At 46.1% G+C, this 22,807-nt stretch overlaps 1 protein-coding gene across 1 annotated transcript; it reads right to left on the reverse strand.

Annotated features, from left to right (window-relative positions):
• Window positions 1-16,655: 16,655 nt before the first annotated feature.
• On the reverse strand, window positions 16,656-20,279 carry LOC120659115 (disease resistance protein RGA5-like). The gene is made up of 3 exons (XM_039937171.1): window positions 19,190-20,279; window positions 17,007-18,377; window positions 16,656-16,668 (listed from the first exon to the last, which is right to left on the reverse strand). Exons 1-3 carry the CDS (start codon window positions 19,816-19,818, stop codon window positions 16,656-16,658), a joined length of 2,013 nt encoding a protein of 670 aa, XP_039793105.1. The 5' UTR covers window positions 19,819-20,279.
• Window positions 20,280-22,807: the final 2,528 nt, after the last annotated feature.

The following is a 22,807-nucleotide window of genomic DNA, read 5'->3' on the forward strand; positions in this document are numbered from 1 at the left end:
TGACTGCACATAATAGTTCAGGTTCTGGCTTGGATTCTTGTTCTTGTTCTAGCTCCGAAGCAGTAAAACAGAGTATCAACAAAACTCAGGTCAATGCTTTCTACATGGCATATATGATATATCATAAAAATAATCAGCTCTCATAAATATATCAATACAGTAAGTACTTGGATCTACTAAAAGCCATTCTACGAACATCATGATAACTAGTACTACTCGCCATCAAAAATGCTTCAGCACGAGTAATACCAAGGTAAAAGCAAGAACAATACTGCCCTGATCGCAAGAGGCGATCAGGGCAGCATGGCACTTACTTGGATGAAACCCTAGAGTTAGGGGTGGCGATGCGCCGAGAGTTGTTGTTTGCGAGTCGTGATGACGCTCTCTTTCATGAATAACAAAGGATACATATTTATAGTCCGGAGACTTGGGAAACAATCTAAACTAATCTTGTCCCGATTGGACTCTATCTCTAACTTTAAACTAAATCTAAGGATACACGGCCAATGTGGCCCAGACGCTCACGCAGGAGCCGATTTACAAGCCTTCCTCATCTTTTGCTTTAAGCCCATCTTGATTTCGGCCCATAAATTAACCCTGTTAATTTATGGCGATAACACATGCCCCCCTGGTTTTGGCAATGATAGTTCCAAAACCAATCCGTCGCTTCATCTTCCCGTTAATGTTTCTTAACCACATTGCAACCACCAAGGAAGACGCAACGTCTCTGCAACTGGCTCCTCGTAGAACGTGAAAACTGCCGATCCGCCTTCCACCTTTTTACTATTTAATCTCACCCGAATCGGCTCTTCTCCACAGCAAAACTCCTTCTTCTTCCCAAAACCAGTAGCGCAGAAACCCCAATCCTTCACCACTAGCAATGGCGATTTCTTCTTCTTCCGGCTCCAACTCTTTTGGAGACTCCTCTTCTTCCTCCTCCTCTCCCCCTTCTTCTTCTTCCCTCTCGGCCTCCTCCATCGACTCTATCCCAGAGAGCCGAGAGCCGACCCCCGAGTGGGACCCGACAGCAGCCTATGAGGCGCTGGCTCCTCTGCACTGGGATGCAGAGGAGTTCGATTTCGGGGTCGCCTCCGAGGAGGACGAGGCCATGACTGAAGGAGAGGAAGACCTCCAGTTCCTCTTCCAAGAGGAACTGGAGAACAGTGAAGATGACGCCTTCTCCTGGGAAGGAGCCGACTCCTCCGAAGAGATCGGCTCTTCTTCCAACGACGATACGGCGGCAGGGGGAAACCCCCATCAGTTCCTCAAGGCCCCCATGGAGGGGAGCGAAGAGGGAGACAGCAACAGCACCGAGGACGACGGCAGCAGCAGCGGCGACGATGACGACGACGATGGTGGAGACGCACCATCGCGAAGCCCAAAACGCCGTAGGTGTTCAGACACCTACGACTGGTAGATGTAGGCAGCATTGTAGGAATAGGATCATAAAGCCGAAGGATTAATTCCTTTGTAAAATCGGCTTTCTCTGTAATGAATTTCCTTTTAATGAAATCAAGTTTCCCCAATTTTGTGTCTTCGTTTATTTTCCAAAAAGCCGTTGGCAACGCATCGGGCTTCCATAAATATCCAAGAGCCGACGAAATTCAAACTAGAAACAACCCGCAGAAGAATAACACTTCCAGTCCGAACCGAACTCGACGAACCCTCAAACTCGAGTGTAATTCGAAAACCAAGCTCTACAAATCCGAGCAAGAATTATCCAGACAGCCGGAATTCGAACCAGAATCTCCAGCAATCAAACCCTAAGTCAACAGATCTGACCATGGCAGATTCTACAGCTCAAATGACAAGCTCTGCAGTCCACGATGCGGCAATCCTCGGCCTGAAGGTAATATACGACCTAATCTTTCAGTTTTCTTCAGCTTACCAAGTTTCTGAAACTGAAACTCTGAAACATGACACCATACGCATATTTCTGAACTTCTGAACTTCAGGTATCAGACATCCTTTTGCCGCATCCTTCTAATCCAAAATCTTTCTGTCTTGGCCCACAAACCCATGAAACCCCCACAGATTTGATCTCTTATGAAGCAAATAGGATTCCTTTTGTGAGTCAAAACATCGATTTGAACCTCTGGGCCGACTGCTTAAGAGCCTGGCCTAATCCACTTGAAAGCTGGATAACATGGTACACCAGAGTAGCAAAAGCTCATATGCCCTTGTGGCAAGATTTAAATATAGCCGATGCACTTAGCTTATCACTGTCACCCCTTGACAAAGATGAAAATCTTCTGAAAATCATCGGCTATTTCTGGTCTAATGCTCTGAATTGTTTCCTTTTTGGTCATGGACCCATGACTCCCACTCTGCTAGACGTTGTCATGATCACCGGACTAGACATTAACTCCCCCAATCCTGCTGCTCACAAAATGGCAGAAGTTCCCTTCAAGCTTTCTTCCAAAGTCAACTGCACAAATTGGGGTACTTACATGAACCAGCACATGAAAACAAAAGGTCCAGTGACTGAGAAGAAACACACAGCATTCTTAAATCTTTGGCTAGAGCACTTCATCTTCTGTGGCCCTTCCTTAGCTCCAACCAAGAACTATCTCCCTTTGGCCTACCACCTGGCCCATGGTAATCACACCGGCCTAGGCAAACTCTTTCTCGGAGAAACATACAGATATCTCCATTTAATGACATCTAACTTACTCAACCACAAGAAACTGAGAACTGGAGGCCCTTGGTGGTTTATTCAGTTGTGGGCACAACTGTATTTTCAACACCATATCCCAAACTTCCAAGGCCTGACCAAGAACTCTTTCCCTGATGAAAGTGGCAAACCAATTAGATGTACTAGTTACTGCCAAGCTTTGTTCAGTCTCCCTGGCAGTAAACTGAATTCAACAGATGCAGCAAACTGGTTCAGAGTTTTCTATAAAGGACTGGACAACCCTCTCTACTTCCCATTTACTGAATCTGAATCCTTTGAGAACCCAACTGCCTTCAGACTAGACAACTTTGCTGATGACGACAGCACTCGGCATCTGTACTCTCTAATGATTCGACCTAGCTTCCTTCCTGTTGGCATCAGCACTTCTAACAGAATTATCAAGCCAGGTTATGAATCTTACCAGCCAGTCATAGTAGCTCGGCAATTTGGCCTAGGACAGGTCCCTCCCCACTTCCATATTCACCACTTGGTGGAGAGCAGAGCCGATCTGCCTGACGGTCTTACTAGCTCGAGATGCTACAGCATGTTCGATGACCTCCACATTCCAATATCAACCGATCTGCCCTTTACTTCTTCATCAATCGGCTTTGATACTTGGTGGAACATGTGGAAAACTTATGTTTTCAGAAAAGCTCTAGGTCCTCGACTGCAGCAAATCAATCCTGAATATGTAATTCCCGAGGAAGAGGTACTGAATTTATGCATCCATCCTTTTAAATCCTCTACTCCTTTTCCTTGGCTTAACCTGCTCATCCTGTCAGCAGCAACAAGATGGTTCAGAACCCACGACCAGTACTGGGGAACCATTTCACTTTCTTCCAACTGCTCCTGATGTGCTTTTCTGCAAAGGATCACCACCAATGAAGAAAGTGATAATGTCTGTTCAGCTAGACTCACTTCAGTCGGCTTCCAAGCGAAGACAAACCTCTGCAGTAGCTGCCCCCCGAGTCTTGACCAAGAAAAGGAAGATGATCACAAGGCGAGTGATCAAGAAACCAGTACCATCCCCTCCAAGTCCATCAGAGTCCAACACCAACCAGGTAACTCATCACCCAAGAACTCTCCTTTATTTCATACACATGTACTTGGTCGACTGTAATTCTATTTCCAGGATGTAGCCGAAGAAACCTCCAATGTAGAAGGCCTGAATCAACATGAGACGGCTGTAACTCCTGATGCACTGACAGATGCAAGCGAGGAACAAGCTGATACGGTCGAAGCTCTTGACGCTAACACCAGCTCTGATAGGACGATCGCTCCCGAACCGACCAACACTTCTTATTCAGAACAGGTAACATCATAAAACCAATTCTGAACTAGCCGATAACTTCATAAATGTATATTGTTCTAACTCCAAAAATGTCCACAGAGCTTTGACATTTCAGGTTTACTTTCCTTCGACCCAGCATCCATGGGTCTGATTGTCCCTAGAGCAAAAGCATTACCTATGCAGCAATCGGCTAACTTGTCACATCAGCTTCGACTCATCAAGGATTTTCTATCTGCTCCAATTACCACTCTGGTCGATGATTCCAGCAACATAAAGAACATCTTTGAGCAAATAGACCCCCAACTCCCGGAACCATTGCAAATCAAGCTCTGGTCAGCCAGCAACCTCCCATTCTTTCGGATAGAAGTCAGTAAAGCACAACGAAGGATGGAAGCACGTCGCTCTCAAACTTCTCTGAAAGTTGACATTACCCAAAAATGCAAGGCCCTCAACCAGAAGAAAGCAACTCTAGATATCAAAGCTGACGTGTCTGCCAACATGAACCGACTCGACCTCCTGAAGAAAGAACTGGCGGAACTCGAAGCAAAGGTCCGCACCACCAAAGAACTCATCCAGGCCGAGGAAACCTCCATTGCAAACTCCAAGCAAGAAACCCAGGAAATAACCAAGCAGATACAAGCAGAGTTTGCAGAAATCAGCACCTTGAGTCGGCAGATAGTCACAGGCGATGACAAGGATGATGAAGCAATTATAGCACGAGCAGATGCCGTCCGTACTGAAGCCATCCATGCCATAGAAGAATTCCTGAACCAGTAGATAGGCTCAAGATAGAATTAATACTGCCTGTTAACTTTGAGACTTGCAACTGTTCTTTTAAGAACATCTTAAGTCGATGGTCGTACATCGGCTGTTCGCTTTTCATATATTTCACTAGCCAACTCAAAGTGTTGGCCTGTCATGATGATTTTTTTTTTACTGGCCAACTCAACGTGTTGGCCTTTCATGATTCTTTTTTTTTTGCGCGGCCAACTCAACGTGTTGGCCTATTACACTGCAGCCAGATGGATCTAATCGGCTTTTCGTTACTCGCCTTCCCACATGCTCGGGAAATACTTCTTGAGATGCTGACCATTGACAGCAACAGGAAACTTAGCACCGTCCAATTCCTCGAGCATGTATGCGTTCCCAGGCAAAACCTGATCAACCTTGTACGGCCCATGCCAAGTTGGAGACCACTTACCAAACTTTTTGTCTTTAGTTCCCAATGGCAATACCGCCTCCCAAACCAAATCTCCAACTCGGAAATCTTTAGGCTTGACCTTCTTGTTGTATGCACGGGCAACTTTAGCTTTGTTCTCTTTGATTTTTTCCAGTGACCAAAGCCTTAGCTCTGTCAAGTCCTCCACATTATTGTTCATCAAGGCTGCATATTGTTCAGCAGATAGATCATTCTGAAACTCAACACGCCTCGATCCGGCCGTTATTTCCCATTGTAGCACAGCATCCTGGCCGTAGACTAGATGGTACGGCGACGTCTTGGTGGACCCAAGACACGAAATACGATATGCCCACAAAGCTTCTGATAACACCTCATGCCAACGCCTAGGGTATTCATCAATCTTTCTCTTTATGAGCTTGATAAGGCTCTGGTTGGATGCTTCAGCTTGTCCATTAGCCTGGGCATAATACGGAGATGATCTGATCAGCTTAATCCCCATGTCATCGGCAAACTTTCTGAACTCCTCTGATATAAAGACCGATCCTCCATCGGTCGTAATGGTCTGAGGGATCCCAAATCTATGAATGATGTGTTCTTTGACAAAGCTGATCACATCTCTCGATGCTACTGACCTCATAGGCACTGCTTCTACCCACTTTGTAAAATAATCCATGGTAGCCAAGACCCATTGGTGACCCTTGCTAGATGACGGGTTGATCTGTCCAATCATGTCCATGCCCCATCCTCTGAATGGCCAGGGTTTAATGATAGGATTCATCACTGATGCTGGCACTATCTGAATTTTGCCAAACCTCTAACATGCTTGACATCCCTTGTAATATTTGAAACAATCTTCAAGCATAGTGGGCCAGTAATAACCCGATCGCCTAATCAGCCACTTCATCTTATGAGCCGATTGGTGCGTACCGCAGGCTCCTTCATGAACCTCATGCAATAGCCGATTTGACTCTGACGGTCCCAGACATTTAAGTAATAGTCCTTCCAAGGTCCTGTAGAACATATCGTCCCCTATCAGAACATACTTCATGGCCTTGAGTCTTATCCTTCTGGGTGCCCCCCGAGCCGAATCCTTCAAGTAATTGAAGATATCGGCTCTCCAGTCTCCGGGTTCTAGAAACTGGACCTCCACCTCGACTCCATCGGCTGTCTCCTTGTAGCCAGAAGTCATCTGTGCTAAATCATTGGCTTCATTGTTCAGAGTCCTGCGTATCCAGTGGAAATTGATGTACCTGAATCGTGACATCAACTCACGGCATTGCATCCATATCGGGAAAAGAGCCTCGCTCTCACACCTATATTCCTCCGTGAGCTGAGAGATCACCAGCTTCGAATCTCCAAAAATTTCCACTGCTTCTGCACCGGCTTCGAGAAGCAATTCCATACCTTTACGAATGGCTTCATACTCCACCAGATTATTGGTGCACGGGGCAGTCATTCTGATGGAGAAGGAATAAGTCACCCCTCGAGGTGACACCAGCAGAATTCCCACACCGCACCCATCATCACAAGCCGATCCGTCAAAGAACATAGCCCAAGCACGAATAAACAACGCAGCAATATCAACGCTGATCCTATCCGCAACAAGATCCGCCAGCGCTTGTCCCTTGACTGCTTTCGCAGGCTAGTATCGGATATCGAACTCTGACAATGCAAACATCCATTTTCCGAGCCGGCCTTTAAGGACAGGGGCCGACAGCATATGTTTTATGACATCTGATTTGCATATGACAACTGTTTCCGCCGAGAGCAAAATATGGCGAAGCTTTGTACATGTAAAGTATAAGCAAAGGCAAAGCTTCTCGATTTCAGGATACCTGGTCTCGGCGTCTAACATGCGTCTGCTGAGGTAGAAAACCACCCTTCTTGGCCATCATGCTTCTGGACTAGCACCGAAGCAATGGAGGTGTCACCAACGGATAGGTACACATAGAATGGCCTATCTTGCCGAGGAGGAACCAATACTGGAGGCTTTGACAAATATTCTTTGATTTCATCGAAAGCTTGCTGCTGTTCTGCCCCCCAGCGTAACTCATCATCGGATTTGATCTTTACTAAACCCATAAACGGCTCAATACGTCCGGACAGATTAGAAATAAATCGCCTGACAAAGTTAATTTTACCGATGAGTTTCTGTAACTCCTTCTTTGTAGTAGGTGGCTTCATCATCTTTACGGCTTCTTGACTTTTTAGGCCAATCTCGATTCCCCTTTCATGCACTAGGAATCCCAGAAATTGACCGGCCGATACACCGAAGGCACACTTCTTTGGGTTTATTTTGAGCCCAAACCTTCGAGTCCGCTCTAAAACTTGACGCAAATCCTCTAAATGCCCTGCAGCTGAATTGGACTTGACCACAACGTCATCAATATAAATCTCTACCAGCTTGCCGATGAGATCATGAAAAATGTAATTCATAGCACGTTGGTACGTTGCACCGGCATTTTTCAGTCCGAAAGTCATAACCAAGTACTCGAACAAGCCAACTGCACCTGGTACTCTGAACGCAGTCTTGTTCACGTCCTCTGGGGCCATGAAGATCTGGTTGTAACCGGCGTTGCCATCCATGAAACTCATCATTTTGTGGCCAGCAGCGGCGTTGATCAACGTCTCTGCAACAGGCATTGGGTATTCATCCTTCGGAGTTGCCCTGTTGAGATCTCTAAAATCGATGCAGACACGCCATCGGCCATCTTTCTTTTGTACCGGCACCACACTGGAGATCCATTCTGCATACCGGCACGGCCTGATGAACCCAGCATCCAGCATCTTCTCCACCTCTTTCTTAACTTCTTCTAGGACTTCGGCCTTCATCTGACGTGCTCGTTGCTGAAACGGCCGAAACCCTTTCTTGAGCGGGAGCCGATGCTCGACTATGCTTCTATCCAATCCAGGCATCTCCGTGTAGTCCCATGCAAAGCAATCCCGGTATTCTTTTAGCAATGTGATCATCTCCTCTCGCAAAACCGGATCCAACTTACTGCTAATAAATGTCGGCCGTGGCTTATCCCCAGGACCGATGTCAACCTCTTCCAAATCATCAGCTGATGTGAATCCGTATCCGAGTTTGCCGTCATCTAAAAAATCGACCGCGAATGCGAGCGAATCTTCGCTATCCACAATGTCAGCAGCAAACACAGGGAGATGACAAGAAAAATTATTTGGCCAACCGCACGGGCTGGCCGCTTCTATACTTCTATTATTTCTCAGAGCCAAATAGTCAACAGATAGCCAACTGCTAGAGGAGGCCATCACATATACACGATGTAACAATTCCGACCAAAAACAGAATTTTTCTATTCTTCGGGGCCGATCGCCGGGACCGGCCTCTCCATTTCCCTTACACCCCGTGGCTAGCCAAGGTGCATCTATTCTGTGAGGCCAGTGGATAAGACCAGCCTCAATCCGTTTTTTGTCGCCTCAATCCGATCACAGTCTTCCAGGGCGATCCCGGAAATCGGCTCTTGTCCTTCCGCATCCCAGGCGTTCATATCCGCGACCGAGACCTCACTTGAATCATCTGCAGGGACCACCTCTACTTCATCGCCATCCCATTGGACGAGGTACTGGTGCATTGTGGAAGGGATACAACAGTTGGCATGAATCCAGTCTCTTCCAAGCAGCACCGTGTATGTGCTCTTGCTGTTAACGATGAAGAATGATGTCGGCACAGTCTTGCGGCCCACTGTCAATTCCACATTAAGAACCCCCATCGCCTCTGATGGCTGTCCATTAAAGTCGTTGAGCATCACATTGGTCTTGATCAAATCGGCAGAAGAACGACCCAATCGGCGCAGCACAGAATATGGCATCAGGTTAACTGCAGCACCAGTGTCGACCAACATCCTGTTCATAGGTTTGCCATCAATGAAGCCCTTGAGATATAACCCCTTCATGTGTTTGTAGCTCTTCTCCTTGGGCTTCTCGAAAATGATTGGCCGTGGGCCGAGGTCCAGCTGCGCGACGGCCGATTCCTCCGGTTGGGGTGCTCGAAACTCCGACGGGAGCACGAACACCATGTTTACGTCAGCCGATGGCTTCTCATCGGCTTTTGACTGCTTGGGGCGCCACTCCATCCTCGGGGGGCGCCTTCCTTCCCTCTGCGGTCGCCTAACTTGCTCCGCGAGATCCGGACGCGCTTTCCTCAGCACGTCAAGATACTTTGCTTCTGCGTCTTCGAGGTTGCGCAAGCGCTGTATTCTGCGCTTCTGCGACCGATTGAGCCCGTCAGGACACCACCGTGGGCGATGGTACCTGTCTTCTTCCTCTGGCTCGGAATCTCCTCTGGATGGTCGCCTCACATGATTGTCCTGACGTGTCCTGGGCCCCAAACGCCGGAACACCGATGTCTTGTCCTGTTGGTGCCCTCGATGCCTACACTCCAAGCAATCATCTATAGTAGGTAATCGGCTCATGCCGGAGTTCCAACAGTACCTGAAGAACAGGCAGTGCCAGTGGTCGCGTATAGCCTGGCGCCTTCCCAACGTCCTTCCCGTGCGGTGCTCGTACTCGTCTTCTTCCGATTCGCGTCGGCGGCGCAGGTTGTACTGGTACTGGTATTTCTCCAGAAGCCGATTAGAAGCTGGAAGCTGATTGCGGATGTGACGCACTTGCTCTTCGGTCACATGCTGCTGTTCCAACTCGTGTTCCTTCTGCGGCCGCTTGCTAGAAGCGGCCTCTCTCCTCTGCTTGTCATGGCGGCGCATAGGTCCCACCATGTTGATGTGGAATGCCAAGTCCTGGCCCTTGGACCTGAAGTCTGACAGTTCCACCACGTTAGCTTGTGGGAAGGGCTTCGTTTCCACTTTCATAGTGTGCTGAGCCAGGATTAATCGGCCTTGCTCGGTAGCCGATTGGATCTGGTGACGCAACTACTTGCATTCACCAGTGGCATGAGTAAACGAGTTGTGCCACTTGCAGTATAGCCTTCCCTGCAACTCTTGTGCCGTCGGCAGCTTCTGATTTTCTGGGAGCTTCAGCTATTTTTCTTTGAGGAGCAAGTCGAATATCTGCTCTGTTTTGGTTACGTCGAAGTCGAAGCCCTTCACAAGCCCCTGCTGCTTGATCCACTTGCATGGGACAGGATTTGCCCCCCGGGTCCACTCTGCCACGGCCACTTCTTGCTCTTCACCCGAGTCGTCAGATTCTTCAGCTTGTGCCATGTTTACATGGCGCTTGAACTTGTCCTGGTACAGCTCAGGATGATAATGCTCGTACGCGGTAAGCTTCCGCACAAGGTGAGCCAGAGATGTGAACTCCAACTGGAAAGCCGCATCCTTGATCGGCTTAGCAAGTCCCAGGACAGCCAGATCGACTGCCTCTTTCTCTGTGATGCGTGACGAGTAGCATCGGTTCTTGACCTCCTTGAAGCGCTGTATGTACTCTGACACAGACTCTCCTCGCTTCTGCCTGACTTGAGCGAGGTCGGCAATTCCGGCTTCTGCAGCTTCCGAGTGGTACTGGGTATGGAATTGATCTTCAAGCTGCCTCCATGTCCGAATCGAATCCGGAGCTAGCGACGCATACCATCCAAAGGCTGGGCCTGTAAGGGATTGGCCGAAGAACCAGACCCTCAATGGATCTGACACTGAGATCATCCCAAGCTGCGTTAAGTATCGGCTCACATGCTCGATGGAGCTGGCTCCCTCCGATCCGTTGAACTTGGTGAACTCAGGAAGCCGGTACTTGGGTGGCAGTGGGATCAAGTCATAGTCGCTTGGATACGGCTTGGCATAGCCGATCATTTTTCTCTTGGGCAGGATGCCGAATTGGTCTCTGAGTATTGCACTGACCTGCTCCACACTAAGAACTCCTAGGGCCGAGGGCTCGGCACTCGGCCCAGTAGCGTACTTTGCCAGCCACGCTTGTTTTTCTGCATCTGCTCCAGGAGCTCCTGGGTTCACCATCTGCACTGAGCGTGCTGGACTGACGCTGTCAGGGATGTAGGCGCACGTGTAGCCGTGCGGAACCTCCTTAGGTGGCTCGGTGAGGAATTGGCCTTCTCCAGGATCACCACCAATCTTGTGGACGACGTAGATCGGCGAGCTGTGTGGTCTTGGAGCTGCAAATGAGAATGGCAGTTGCGGTCTAGAATGCAGTGCAGCTTCCTCTGTGTGACTCCCCAGGGTTGGCCCCGATGGAGAGTACTGGTTCTTGATTATCTCCTAGATGACACGGTGCGCCATGCGCTCAAGCTCGTTCATCAGGCTCTGAGAGTGCCGATGAAGCGCATGGGCCACCATGTAGTTCATCTCCTGACGCAGGACTCTGGTGCGTTCTTCAGATGGTACAGACAAATCCACATTGTCCAGAGCGCCTTCTGGTGAGAACCCCTTCCACTTGATGCCATGGTTGCGAGTCCTCTCAAAAGAGCCGATGAGATCGGCTTCCAGCAGAGCTTTGATCTCGTCATACTTCTTCTTGTGTTCAGGAGGAAGCTCTTCATATGTGACGGGCTTGGGAGCGGGTTCTTGATCTTGAGCTCCGGTCATCATTGCGATGGATGTTGTTGCCAAGCGTCCCACCGGGCGTGCCAGAATGTGTAGTCGACCGAAACCCACCGGCGAGCAACGACGGGCAACACGAAGAGCCGGGAGGTTGCTAGGGCGCTAGAGGCACTGCTCCCTCGTCGACGGCCCGCAATTTCCGTCACGCGCCCGGAGAAGGTGTAGAAACCGGGCGTGCCACCTGACCTATACCCGATCAGGAGGGTGCAGACGTGCTCCGAACAGTTTCCTGCATACAAAGACACGTGTAAACGTAAGTCCAAGCCGTGGTCGGCTCCCCGGGATGACTCTTGCATCGGCTTTGAAGAACCGATCGAGTCCCGGTGTCAGACAGGATCTGGTTGTATCCGGATATGATAAATAGAGCAAATCATTATAAAAACTGCTTCAGTCAAATCTAATTGATCTAACCCACGATGGTAACAGCTTCACTGCTAGGTCGGAACATCCTACACGTGACTAGGCCTAGCGAACGTAACAGACAACTAAACCACAACCTAAAACAGAGGCCTAAGAATTAGCGAGAGCCGATTCCCGGAACAATCCCCATCAAGGCTAGGATAAAGCATCTACTATGTCACCGGATCATCTAATCCGTTTGCAAGGCCTAACCTAGCAGATATTATGCCAACTCTTAAGACAAGAGCAAACCATAACAGATCAGATCTACTAAACATGAAAGAAGCAGGGCGTTGCCCCTGTGCGACTAATTCTATGTGATAAGAACTAGCAATAGATTGGAACATGATTGCACAGAGACAACATGATGTTCGTAGATGATAAGCAACAAAGTACAATGGATCTACTAAAAGCCATTCTATGAACATCATGATAACTAGTACTACTCGCCATCAAAAACGCTTCAGCACGAGTAATACCAAGGTAAAAGCAAGAACAATACTGCCCTGATCGCAAGAGGCGATCAGGGCAGCATGGCACTTACTTGGATGAAACCCTAGAGTTAGGGGTGGCGATGCGCCGAGAGTTGTTGTTTGCGAGTCGTGATGACGCTCTCTTTCATGAATAACAAAGGATACATATTTATAGTCCGGAGACTTGGGAAACAATCTAAACTAATCTTGTCCCGATTGGACTCTATCTCTAACTTTAAACTAAATCTAAGGATACACGGCCAATGTGGCCCAGACGCTCACGCAGGAGCCGATTTACAAGCCTTCCTCATCTTTTGCTTTAAGCCCATCTTGATTTCGGCCCATGTTAATTTATGGCGATAACAGGTACACCGAAATGAATGTGGACCATTGATCTAATGTCATATTACCTCTTAGGAGGTAATACTTTTAATATTTATTTTATAGATTTTAATTAGAAAATAGAGAATTAGATCTACCGTATATTGCATGCATGATTCGTTGCCCCTCCCAGTGGGAAAAAAAAGTTGAGATCTCAGATTCCTGTTTTTTTTTTCCACCTGATGTGCCGGCTATGGGAATTAGATTGAGAAAAGAAACATTTCCCCCTCCAATCACGTAACATACCCATCAGCACATTGCAAGTAAATTTACTTTTTTTTTCTTCTTTTGCCATCTCGTTACATGACATTTTGATAATCATATCTTTTGACATGGATTTGCTAGAGAAAAAAAAAGTGGCATGCCGTGTGATCTAAATATGTAATAGATCTTATAATAGATATGAGATGGGTCAGTTGTAATAATACTATTTTTTTTCCTCATGGACGTACATGAAACGTGTAACACCCCCCCCCCCCCCTCCCCCAAAATGAGGTAATGTGACATGTTTTTACACCCCGGGCCCCTCCCCAACATGAGGTGGAGTCCATCTCAAAATTTCGATGAAATTTGAAGACTCCGTATACAACATCACCTCTGATTCTGACGATGCACTAGCGCTTTCAAAAAAAAATATAACAGGCATCTCCCACTTAATTTCCCCGATCCAAAATTATCTCAAGGCAGCCTTCCAAGAAATGTGCATTTGTTGTTGTCGGTTACAACCAATCTAAAACAAACTGCATGCATGCATGCAGATGAGACGTTGATTATAGCAATTATCAGCTTTAATTAATTATTTTGTCTCTCTTGAAATTGGCTCAGATTTTTTTGTTATCTTACCTCCTAGGAGGTAATGGGTGTACCGTAGCAAAGCCCAAACTGTTATCATCGGCATGGACAAGTGCTCAGTAAAAAAATTATTCTCAGATGTATATCGGCATGCACAAGTGCTTAGTAAAAAAATCTTTCTCAGATGTATCTCACACAATTGGCATCGACAGCAACAAATAAGTCGTACATAGTCACCAGAGTAAGGGAGGAGGGGACGCAGGAACAAACAAAGGAGGGGAAGATGGGCCCTTTTTAACCATAACCTGTAGACCAAACCGAATTGTCAGTTTTTCTGCACCAAATGCTACCAGCAATGATATGTTATAAAGAAACTCAAGTGATAGAAGGTTCAGAAGGTAATTCATGCTCCAAGTGTATTCAATACCGGAAAAAGGATTAACAAAGATACACCGTCATACATCATAGCAATTGCCAGAAGCCAAGCTGCAATAAGCTGATAAAGAGAAACATAGCAGCAATATAGTAATTAATCTTGATACCACATAAAGCTGATACAGGTGCAGGAAAATATATAAACAAGTAACCAAAATAAACTTTGGAACAAGAAAGATCACCAGGTTATATCTGGTGTTCCCTGGGGAAAGCTTTTTACAGCTGCATCCCATGAACGTGCATTGAGAAAGACGATTATCAATGAAAGAGCAACATAATGCTTCCTAGAACAAAGCTATATTCATGTTTTATGATATATCTTCAGCAACAGAGACGGTTATCAATGAGTTTTCGCTCAATTGTGCATGAATTGCATCTACGATTAAGCAGAATTTAAGATCAGGATGAAGTGCAGAGGGGCACCAAAAGAAGTGAAAATTATTGGGTCCTTACTATCAGTTTTCTTTATTGACAGTAGGCTCATGTCCAAATAAAAACTAAGACAGGGATCCACAATATAATTCAGATAAGTACCAGATGGATATGCAGAGATCATACTTGCATAAACATGTTCAGGACAAGAAAGATGCCAAACTTTTTGAGCCATATAGAGAATATGTTCAGTCAACAAACAAATGTTCTCAACAGAACATCCAAACTTTTTGAGCCATATAGAGAATACTTTCAATACAGGTCAAATTTTTTTTCTCGCACAACAGATTCGTATTTTCACAAAAGCACCATCAAGACATACTCTATGACGATCTTTCTTCCTAGGATGCAGCACTATTTAAATCTGAGAACATTTTTGTTGTGGAACTGACCAATAGACATAAAACCATAAGAACGATGGGAACAGAACCATATGACCAAATGGTTAAAGTGTTACAGCATCTCAGCAATGTGTATGGGTAGCCCCTCCTCCTTTTTTCTGGGCTTGGGACCAGCTATGCAAAATTAAATGTTACTTCAAGTTGCATAGGCGGAGTTCCCTACCCACCCACCAAAAAAAAAGAAATAAAGTATTTTTTCTGTAGTTTTTACGTTTTGCATTTTTTTTGTTTTTTCTGGTTTTCTATTTTTTTGGTTTTTTCTAAGCTAAGAAGCAATGAACCCCCAAAAAAAGAAATATAGAAATAATGCATTTTTTTGTAGTTTTTAGGTTTTGCATTTTTATGTTTTTTCTGGTTTTTTGTTTTTTTTTTGGTTTTTTCTAAGCTAAGAAGCACATGCACACACAAAAATAGACAGGAAGGCCCCATTTTCGCCAGGTCACACGTAGTGCCACAATTCCAACGTGGTGAAATTAAGTCCTCCCATTGAGCAAGCCAAGCTGGACCTGCGAGGGCAGAGGGGAAGGTGGTCAAGAAACATAAAATCTTGCACACCCTGAAACCAACGTTAATGAGTGACGAAAGTCATCGGAAATGGAACTCAGCCACAAGAACGGATCGGACATGTGCAATGCTACTGAACCAAATTTGATATGCCGAGGATTGGCTGCAAAGAGATTTATTAATTTGTGCATTAATGTAATTATTAAAGATGAATAAATAGGGTATAATGCGGCATGCAATCTAACTGACCAAAGCAAAAACATTATGGTAGCAGTAAGAGAATCTTCAGCAGATTAGTAAGTTGAACCTTTTCCTTAATTATATGTATACCTCGAGGAAGAAAGAAATACAGTCTGTTTGCCAGCGAAGTGAGGAACATTGAAAACATGCATGCTAGTAACTGATATCCAGACGGACTATTAACGTTGAAGAAGGTAGTGCAACGGAAGAAACCGGAGAACATGAAACAGATGAAGAAATATTAATAATGTAGAAATAGAACGCAGACGGCCGAAATGATGAGTGTGCTTACATTTATGCTACGGGAAGGAAATAAGGATGACTTGCATCCAACCGATTCAAGCGCTGGTGGGATCGGCTCCTAACTCCGTGGCAACGACCTCATCGCCAGCAGATGAGACCTCACCTTCCTCTTTCTCTTCCTCCTCACACAAATCATCACCATCCTTGGACTGGTAGCGGGAAGGAATTTGATCGTCAGTATAAAAAAATAAAAAATTGTTGAATTCACATACGAACCCAAGTGAGCAGAGCATCTGGTATGTACCTTATCGCCAATTTGACCCGTTGAGTGTCGTATCATTTCATCTTTATTCAGTTTATAGAGATCAAGTTTGAGGCTGTTGGGATGGAGTTGTGCTTCGTGCCTCAGCTCAGCCTCTACTTTCTCCACCTCATCGGGAGAGGCACCCTCACAGTCGACATATACTTCGACTTCGCGAAGCGAAGGGAGGCAGTGCAACCCCAGGCTGCGGCAGCTACCGTTCCCATCCTTGTATAGGGCCCTGACGGGGACACGAAACTCGAGGTGTTGGAGATTTGGCATCACGGTTGGTGGGACTGATCTGCTGGAGGACTCGTCCTCTGTGCTGGAACCAAAGGCTGCCAGAGCACCCTGCTGCTTTCCCTTCCAGAGGCTAAATGATACACTAGCCGAGTCCTCTTTGACCACAAACTGCACCATCCAGTCCGAGAAACTGCAATGTCGCAACTTCTGGAAGAAGCCATCGCCGGCAATAACAACAGTTGCTGTGGAACCGGACCACGGCTTAGGCCTATGAAGATTGAGCCGACGGAGCTGTGGCAACCCGCCCACGGCTCGCAGACCGGCCTCGTCTATATTATCCACATATAAGTCCAAGTGGCAGAGGCTGGGGAGACACGCAGGGTTAATACATGATGGCAGCCGACGGAGCACTACACTATCTACTATCAAACTTTGGAGATGCTGTGAAAGCACCACCCTGTCCCACTTCGCCCATGGGGCTTCACAATTATACCTTAGTGATAGATGCTGGAGCTTGTGGAGATTCCCTAGCGACTGCGCTAGATCCGACTGCACCGTCCCTTCCATAGAACCATTAATGCGAAGCACTCTAAGTTCGCTCAGGTTGCCGAGGGCCTTCACAAATTGCCGCTTGGACTCGTCATTCAGGTTGCCGATATGTATAAGCAGCTCCTCCAATGACGTCAGCTTCTTCAGCAACCCATCCGGCGCGCACGTAGAATAGTCACCACGTAGGCAGACCAGCTGCGTTAACTGGCAAACGCCAAATGGCAGTACCTGTATGTCAGAACCGCCTAAGTCAAGTGTCTGTAGAAACTTGAGCTTTCCTATTTCTTCCGGGAGCTCATAAATACCAAATGTATCTTGTAGCCCAAGGTACCCCAAATGAAGTAGATCTCCAAGGTGCTTAAGACCCTGACAGTGGCCTTCTTCATAGCCGCAGTCCTCTAAGGCTAGCACACGCAAGAGTTTGAAGCTTGGATGCAAGACCCAACTTCCAATATCACACCTACAGGCAAGCAATGACCTCACTCTTGCCATGCCCGTATCATCTTCCTGCTGGGTTAATTGCTTCATCACTCTGTATTGGTGAGCTAATCTGCGCACCTTGTTTTGGTGAGCCAATGACGTGACTTCGCCATCATTTGAGATAGTCACAAAGTTTTCTTCGTATGACAAGCCACGGATGAGATCGAGCACCATGTCATGAACTTGGCACGCATATATGTCCCCAACTCCGTCCTCATCCCTGACTGCCTGGATCATGCTTCTATTTACGAGCTGATTGAAGTATTCCTCCCCCCGCTGAAACAAGCTGGTTCCTGTTTTCATCTCCACGAAACCTTCAGCTATCCATCTCCATATCAATCTATCTTTCTTAATGGAATAGTCTTCGGGATACACACTTAGATACAATAAGCAAGTCTTTAGATGCATAGGCAGATCATAGTAGCTAAGAGACAATATCCACTCAGTATCATCTGCTTGCTGGCCGCCATCATTACCGCGATAGAAACCAGAAGAGTTGCACACAGCAAGCCAGTCTTCCGTTTTTTTACCCACAAGCATACTAGCCATTGTGATGATAGCTAATGGTACACCACCACATTTTCTCATAATCTTTTTAAATGCCTCGGCAGGAAGATTTGCAGGACATTCACCTCCACTATCAAACAGCCTTGTGAATAACAACATTTTGGAGTCATCATCTGAGAGTGGTCGTAGCTGGTAAATAACACCGGTGGCAACTTCTGATTTACGTGTAGTTTTGATTACTATACTTCCTCTGTCATTCTCAACCAAAGCCAATCCTATATTCTTCCAATCTCTCGTCTCCCATACATCGTCGATAACAATAAAATATCTGCATGTCAAGAGCCTCCGTTAGTAAAATATGTCTAAGCCATCTACAAAACAAGGAGTTATGACTAGATAAAGGATTTAAAAAATCGTCATTACAAAGAATTACATTGTACATTTTGACCAATCGATAATAAGTTAACAACATTCGTAATAATTAGTTAAGGTTAAAAATTAAGACCCAAAGATATATGCTTGAAATGGTAAGCATACATGGTTTTAAATAGCGGGCTATGACAAATAGTGGCGTATTTTTTTCCGAAGCTAAGAGGATATAGCGGAGGCTATAGCGGGCTATGACAAATAGCGGTTTACTACTAAACCATGGAAAATACAAGTAATAGATGCACAAAAATATAATAATTAGCTAGGGAATTTCATAAACATAAATATATTTCTAGGGCTACGGGAACATTACTTGAGTTGAGAATACAACAAAATTCATACAATCAAATATTCAGTTGTCCAAAAGACCAATGCAGTAGCACCGAGCTAAGTATAAGGCTATAGCGGCGCTAAAGCTACGCCATTTAGCGCAGCTATAGCCCAAATTAGCGTCCATAGCTGCCATAGCGGCACAAATACAAATAGCATAGCGTAAACTCTGTAAGAAAGCTATAGGGGGGCTATAGCAGGGCTATAGTGGGGCTATTGCCCGCTATTTAAAACCATGTAAGCATACCAAACTTGGCACTGTTGGGTTGTTGGCACCGGTGTAACAAAATAATTTTGTATTGCACTAATGATAGAATTACAGTGGAAAATACACTCTTAATTTGCAGCGTGAAGTATTGGAAAATGGCTAATAATTCATACCTCTTGCTTCGGAGGAAATTATTGAGTTTGTTGATGAGCTGCCTTACGTCCAATATATCATATTTCGGCTCCTCGAATTCTTTATTGTCAAGATCTATAAGAATGTCTCTTAGAACTTTCTTCACGTCAGGATTTCGACCAACCGGAACAAAAGCCCCACAATCGAATTGTGATTTAAGCTCATCATACCCTGCTTTGGCAAGAGTAGTCTTGCCCAATCCTCCAACTCCGACAACTGAAACTATCTTCATCTTCTCGTGGGACACCTCATTCCCCTGGGGCGATGAGAGCATTGATAGGAGCTCACCTCTTGACTTATCAATACCAATGAGCTTAGTCACCTCTTTGTACATAGCCTCAAGACGAGGATCAATTGCCCAAGTGGCATCAGGTTTGGCCACAGTCTCGTCGATTTTGCACCTGTTGCGCCGTTCAGCCACCTCCTGGAGTTGCTTCTTGATGTCTTCGATGGCACTAGAAATCTCACGGCGAGCCTTGGCTTTGCCGAACAGGCCACCCATCTTCTTCAGGGCGCGTTTGAGCCTGCTCTGGTCGACGGGCTCAGAACCCTGGACACGCACGAGGAAGGTGTCGAGCAGGTCTTCTATGTCGTAGGACGCCTCCCTCATCTGACGCGCCTAGACCTTGACCTGCTCGTGATGCCGATCCCAGGGCACTTGTGCCACCTGGTCAAGGGCAGGCTTGATGCTCTCCAGCTCCTGATCGAGGAACTCGAGTTTCTTCCTCACATCCTTCTGCAGCTCGTATTCACCTTTGAGCAGCTGGTACAGCTTGGGGGCGAGGTTGCCCATCGCCCCCGTCACCAGAGCCATGACTGCCGCCGGTGAGCTCTCTCTCAAGATTGCTGGTAGCGTGTGGGTGTGGGGGGTTGAAGAAGCGCTAGTGCTTCTATATTACTGTATATGTCTATTGTTTGTTGGCTTGCCTCACCTCCTCGGGATTCTTCATTTGTCAACATGGGGGTGTCGGGGGAGGCCTGCCTGTTTCGTACTTTCGTGTTACTTTGAGCTTATACTATTCCTGACGGGGGAGAATTTCATTTTTGTTTAAGATGCCAAGTGCACTGGCCATCATGGCGCCGGGCCTCGGTGTGCTCATTCACATGGCCTCCATGCATGGGTCGCCAGGCTAGCTACTTCATACAATACAACTAGAAAAAAAATGCAGATGGAACTCCGGTTAGTTAACCACATCCTTGGATGGTGAACTCTCAAGACTGGCCACTCTACCTATATTTACTATAGAAAAAAATCCAAATTACTACCCTCAACTATGGCCAAAGTCCGAATTACCCCCTAAACTATTTTTTGGTTCAGTTTGCCCTCTAAACTATATCATTTCGTTCAATATATCCCATAACACATTTTATCTTTTTTGTTTCTCCATGCACAAGTGGAATCTTAAGTTAAAATTTTGTGAGATGATGGTAGCTAGACATCATGAAATATGTTTAAAAAATGCATCATGATTTTTTCATCAGCATCTTGACGGGGTAGTGCATTTAATAAAAATCAATCATTGAAATATAAATTTATAAAAAAATATTGATGAAAATTCACAATATATTTTTTTTGACATTCTTTGTGATGTCTACTACCACCTTGTAAAATTTGAATTTAAAATTCCACTTATGCATGGAGAAATAAAAAGACAAATTCAATTAGGGGGTAAATTGAACCAAGTGATGATATAGTTTACTATATCTACTTGCTTGTTGTGCGGTAGGTGTGGTGTATTGAAGCTTAGTTCTCTGCTTTTGTATATTGAAGTATTGGCCGGGCCATGTGACATTGAAGCATTGGGCCGGCCACATGAGCTCTTCGTTTCTCTCAACTCTTCTCGTGATTCTTCATTTTGAACTAATAGATGGCCAACAGGACCGTACGGCACTGGCACGACACTGTGTCGTGCATTTGCCTAGTCATGTGACCATGTCGTGCTATATCAGGCCGCCGTGCCGAGGTCACCGGCTCTTTTTTTTAGGGCATCAGGAGGGCACCCCCTACTGAAATTTATTAAATAAATAAAAGTAGTTCAAAAGGTTCATCGAAAAGTGAGGAAGAAAAAAAGAGCCTACAGGCGCGGAGCCATGATGTATTGTGCCGTTGGGCATGGCGGCCCACCGTGGCCAGCTGGGTGTGCCGCTGCCGAGGCTGATTCCGCCCAGGTACGCCACCTAGGCCAAATCTGACCGCAGGAGACGTACGGCGAGGGTGGAGTGAGGGCACAGGAGCCGGTCACCAGGGATGGGGAGGCAAGAGCCGACGGTGCAGTGAGCATGAAATTGAACCGTATTTTTCGTTTCTTAAAATCCGACTCTCTACAATTGTGAAATATAGTCCCAGGCTGAACTTTTCCTGGGCTTGGGAGCAGCTACGCGGAATTAAGTGTTATCTTAAAATTGCATGGGAGGAGTTCTCTACTCACCCACCCAAAAAATAATGAAATATAGAAATAATGAAAAATTTTGTAGATTTTATTGCCTTTTTTTGGTTTCTTTTATCTTTTGCCCTTTTTTCTGTAATGCTACGAAGTAATCAAAGACAGAAAGGAAAAGCTCGTTTGCGCCAAGTAACACCTATCGCCACCATTCCATCATGCTGAAATTAAGTCCTCCAATCGAGCCAGCGGAGGCCGAGGGGAAGGTAGTCAAGAAAAATATAATACACTCGGTATAGCACATGCTGCAACCAACGTCATGAGTGACGAGGCCACGAAGGTCACCGGCCGGAAATCGAACTCAATCGCACGTATGTAATGTTGATATACTACTGAAGAAAATATATTTGTACTGGCTGCCAAGAGATCACGGAAGAGCAATAAATACGGTATATATAATGCAGCGCGAAAGAGATCTGAGCAACAATTGAAAACATGCTAGTAATCGATTCTCTGATGGAACTGTTATGAATCAATGTCAATGAACAAATGTGAACATGTGATTCTGAATGTGGCTAGCTAATTAAATAAAAGAGGGAGAACAAAGTCAGGGAGTTCACATTGCATGACATCCTCCTCTTCCTATAAATAGGAGGCTACCCTCAGTGTATGTAACAATAAGATCAGAACGAATACAGAAAGAACTCTCTCTTCCTGTTCATGTGTGCTATGTTCATGAGTGTGTGAAAAACCCCTGGATTCTAACACGTTGTCAGCACGGAGTTCTACATGAGCTAAAGAGGTAAGAAGGTAAGAAATCAGTTCTTATGCACACAGAGGTGATGAACAGCATCACCAGTGGATGCGCAAGCACCCACGTAAGAACATGAACACTAGTGTGTTCTTGGCACATCGGCAGCATCCGGCAACTTGAAGATGGCTCTGCCGCCGTTGCTAGTCCATCGCCGAAGACAACTAGGGGCAATGCAAGAATGGCTCTGCTTTCTGTCGTCAGGCCGCCGGGGAAGCCCCGTCTCGGCACATGCTTGACCCGGCGCGCACTGCCGGCGTAGCTGTCAATGTTTTGATCTGCCGAATTGTAAATTTGCATTACATGTCTAGCTGGGATAGTGAGCGTGAAGAACACAAGGATTTATGCTGGTTCGATCGGAATGCTCTAAGTTCAGGTCGGCCACTCGCGTTATCACGCACAAGGCG

Source organism: Panicum virgatum, chromosome 2N (assembly GCF_016808335.1).
Source record: "Panicum virgatum strain AP13 chromosome 2N, P.virgatum_v5, whole genome shotgun sequence".
Classification (NCBI taxonomy): domain Eukaryota; kingdom Viridiplantae; phylum Streptophyta; class Magnoliopsida; order Poales; family Poaceae; genus Panicum; species Panicum virgatum.

Bases quoted from the DNA above. Each gene is read 5' to 3' on its own strand.
- LOC120659115 (XM_039937171.1), bottom strand. From the start codon at position 19,818: ATGAGGGAGGCGTCCTACGACATAGAAGACCTGCTCGACACCTTCCTC. The intron at 18,378-19,189 runs GTATGAATTATT...CTTGACATGCAG, and splicing joins AATTTCCTCCGAAGCAAGAG to ATATTTTATTGTTATCGACG.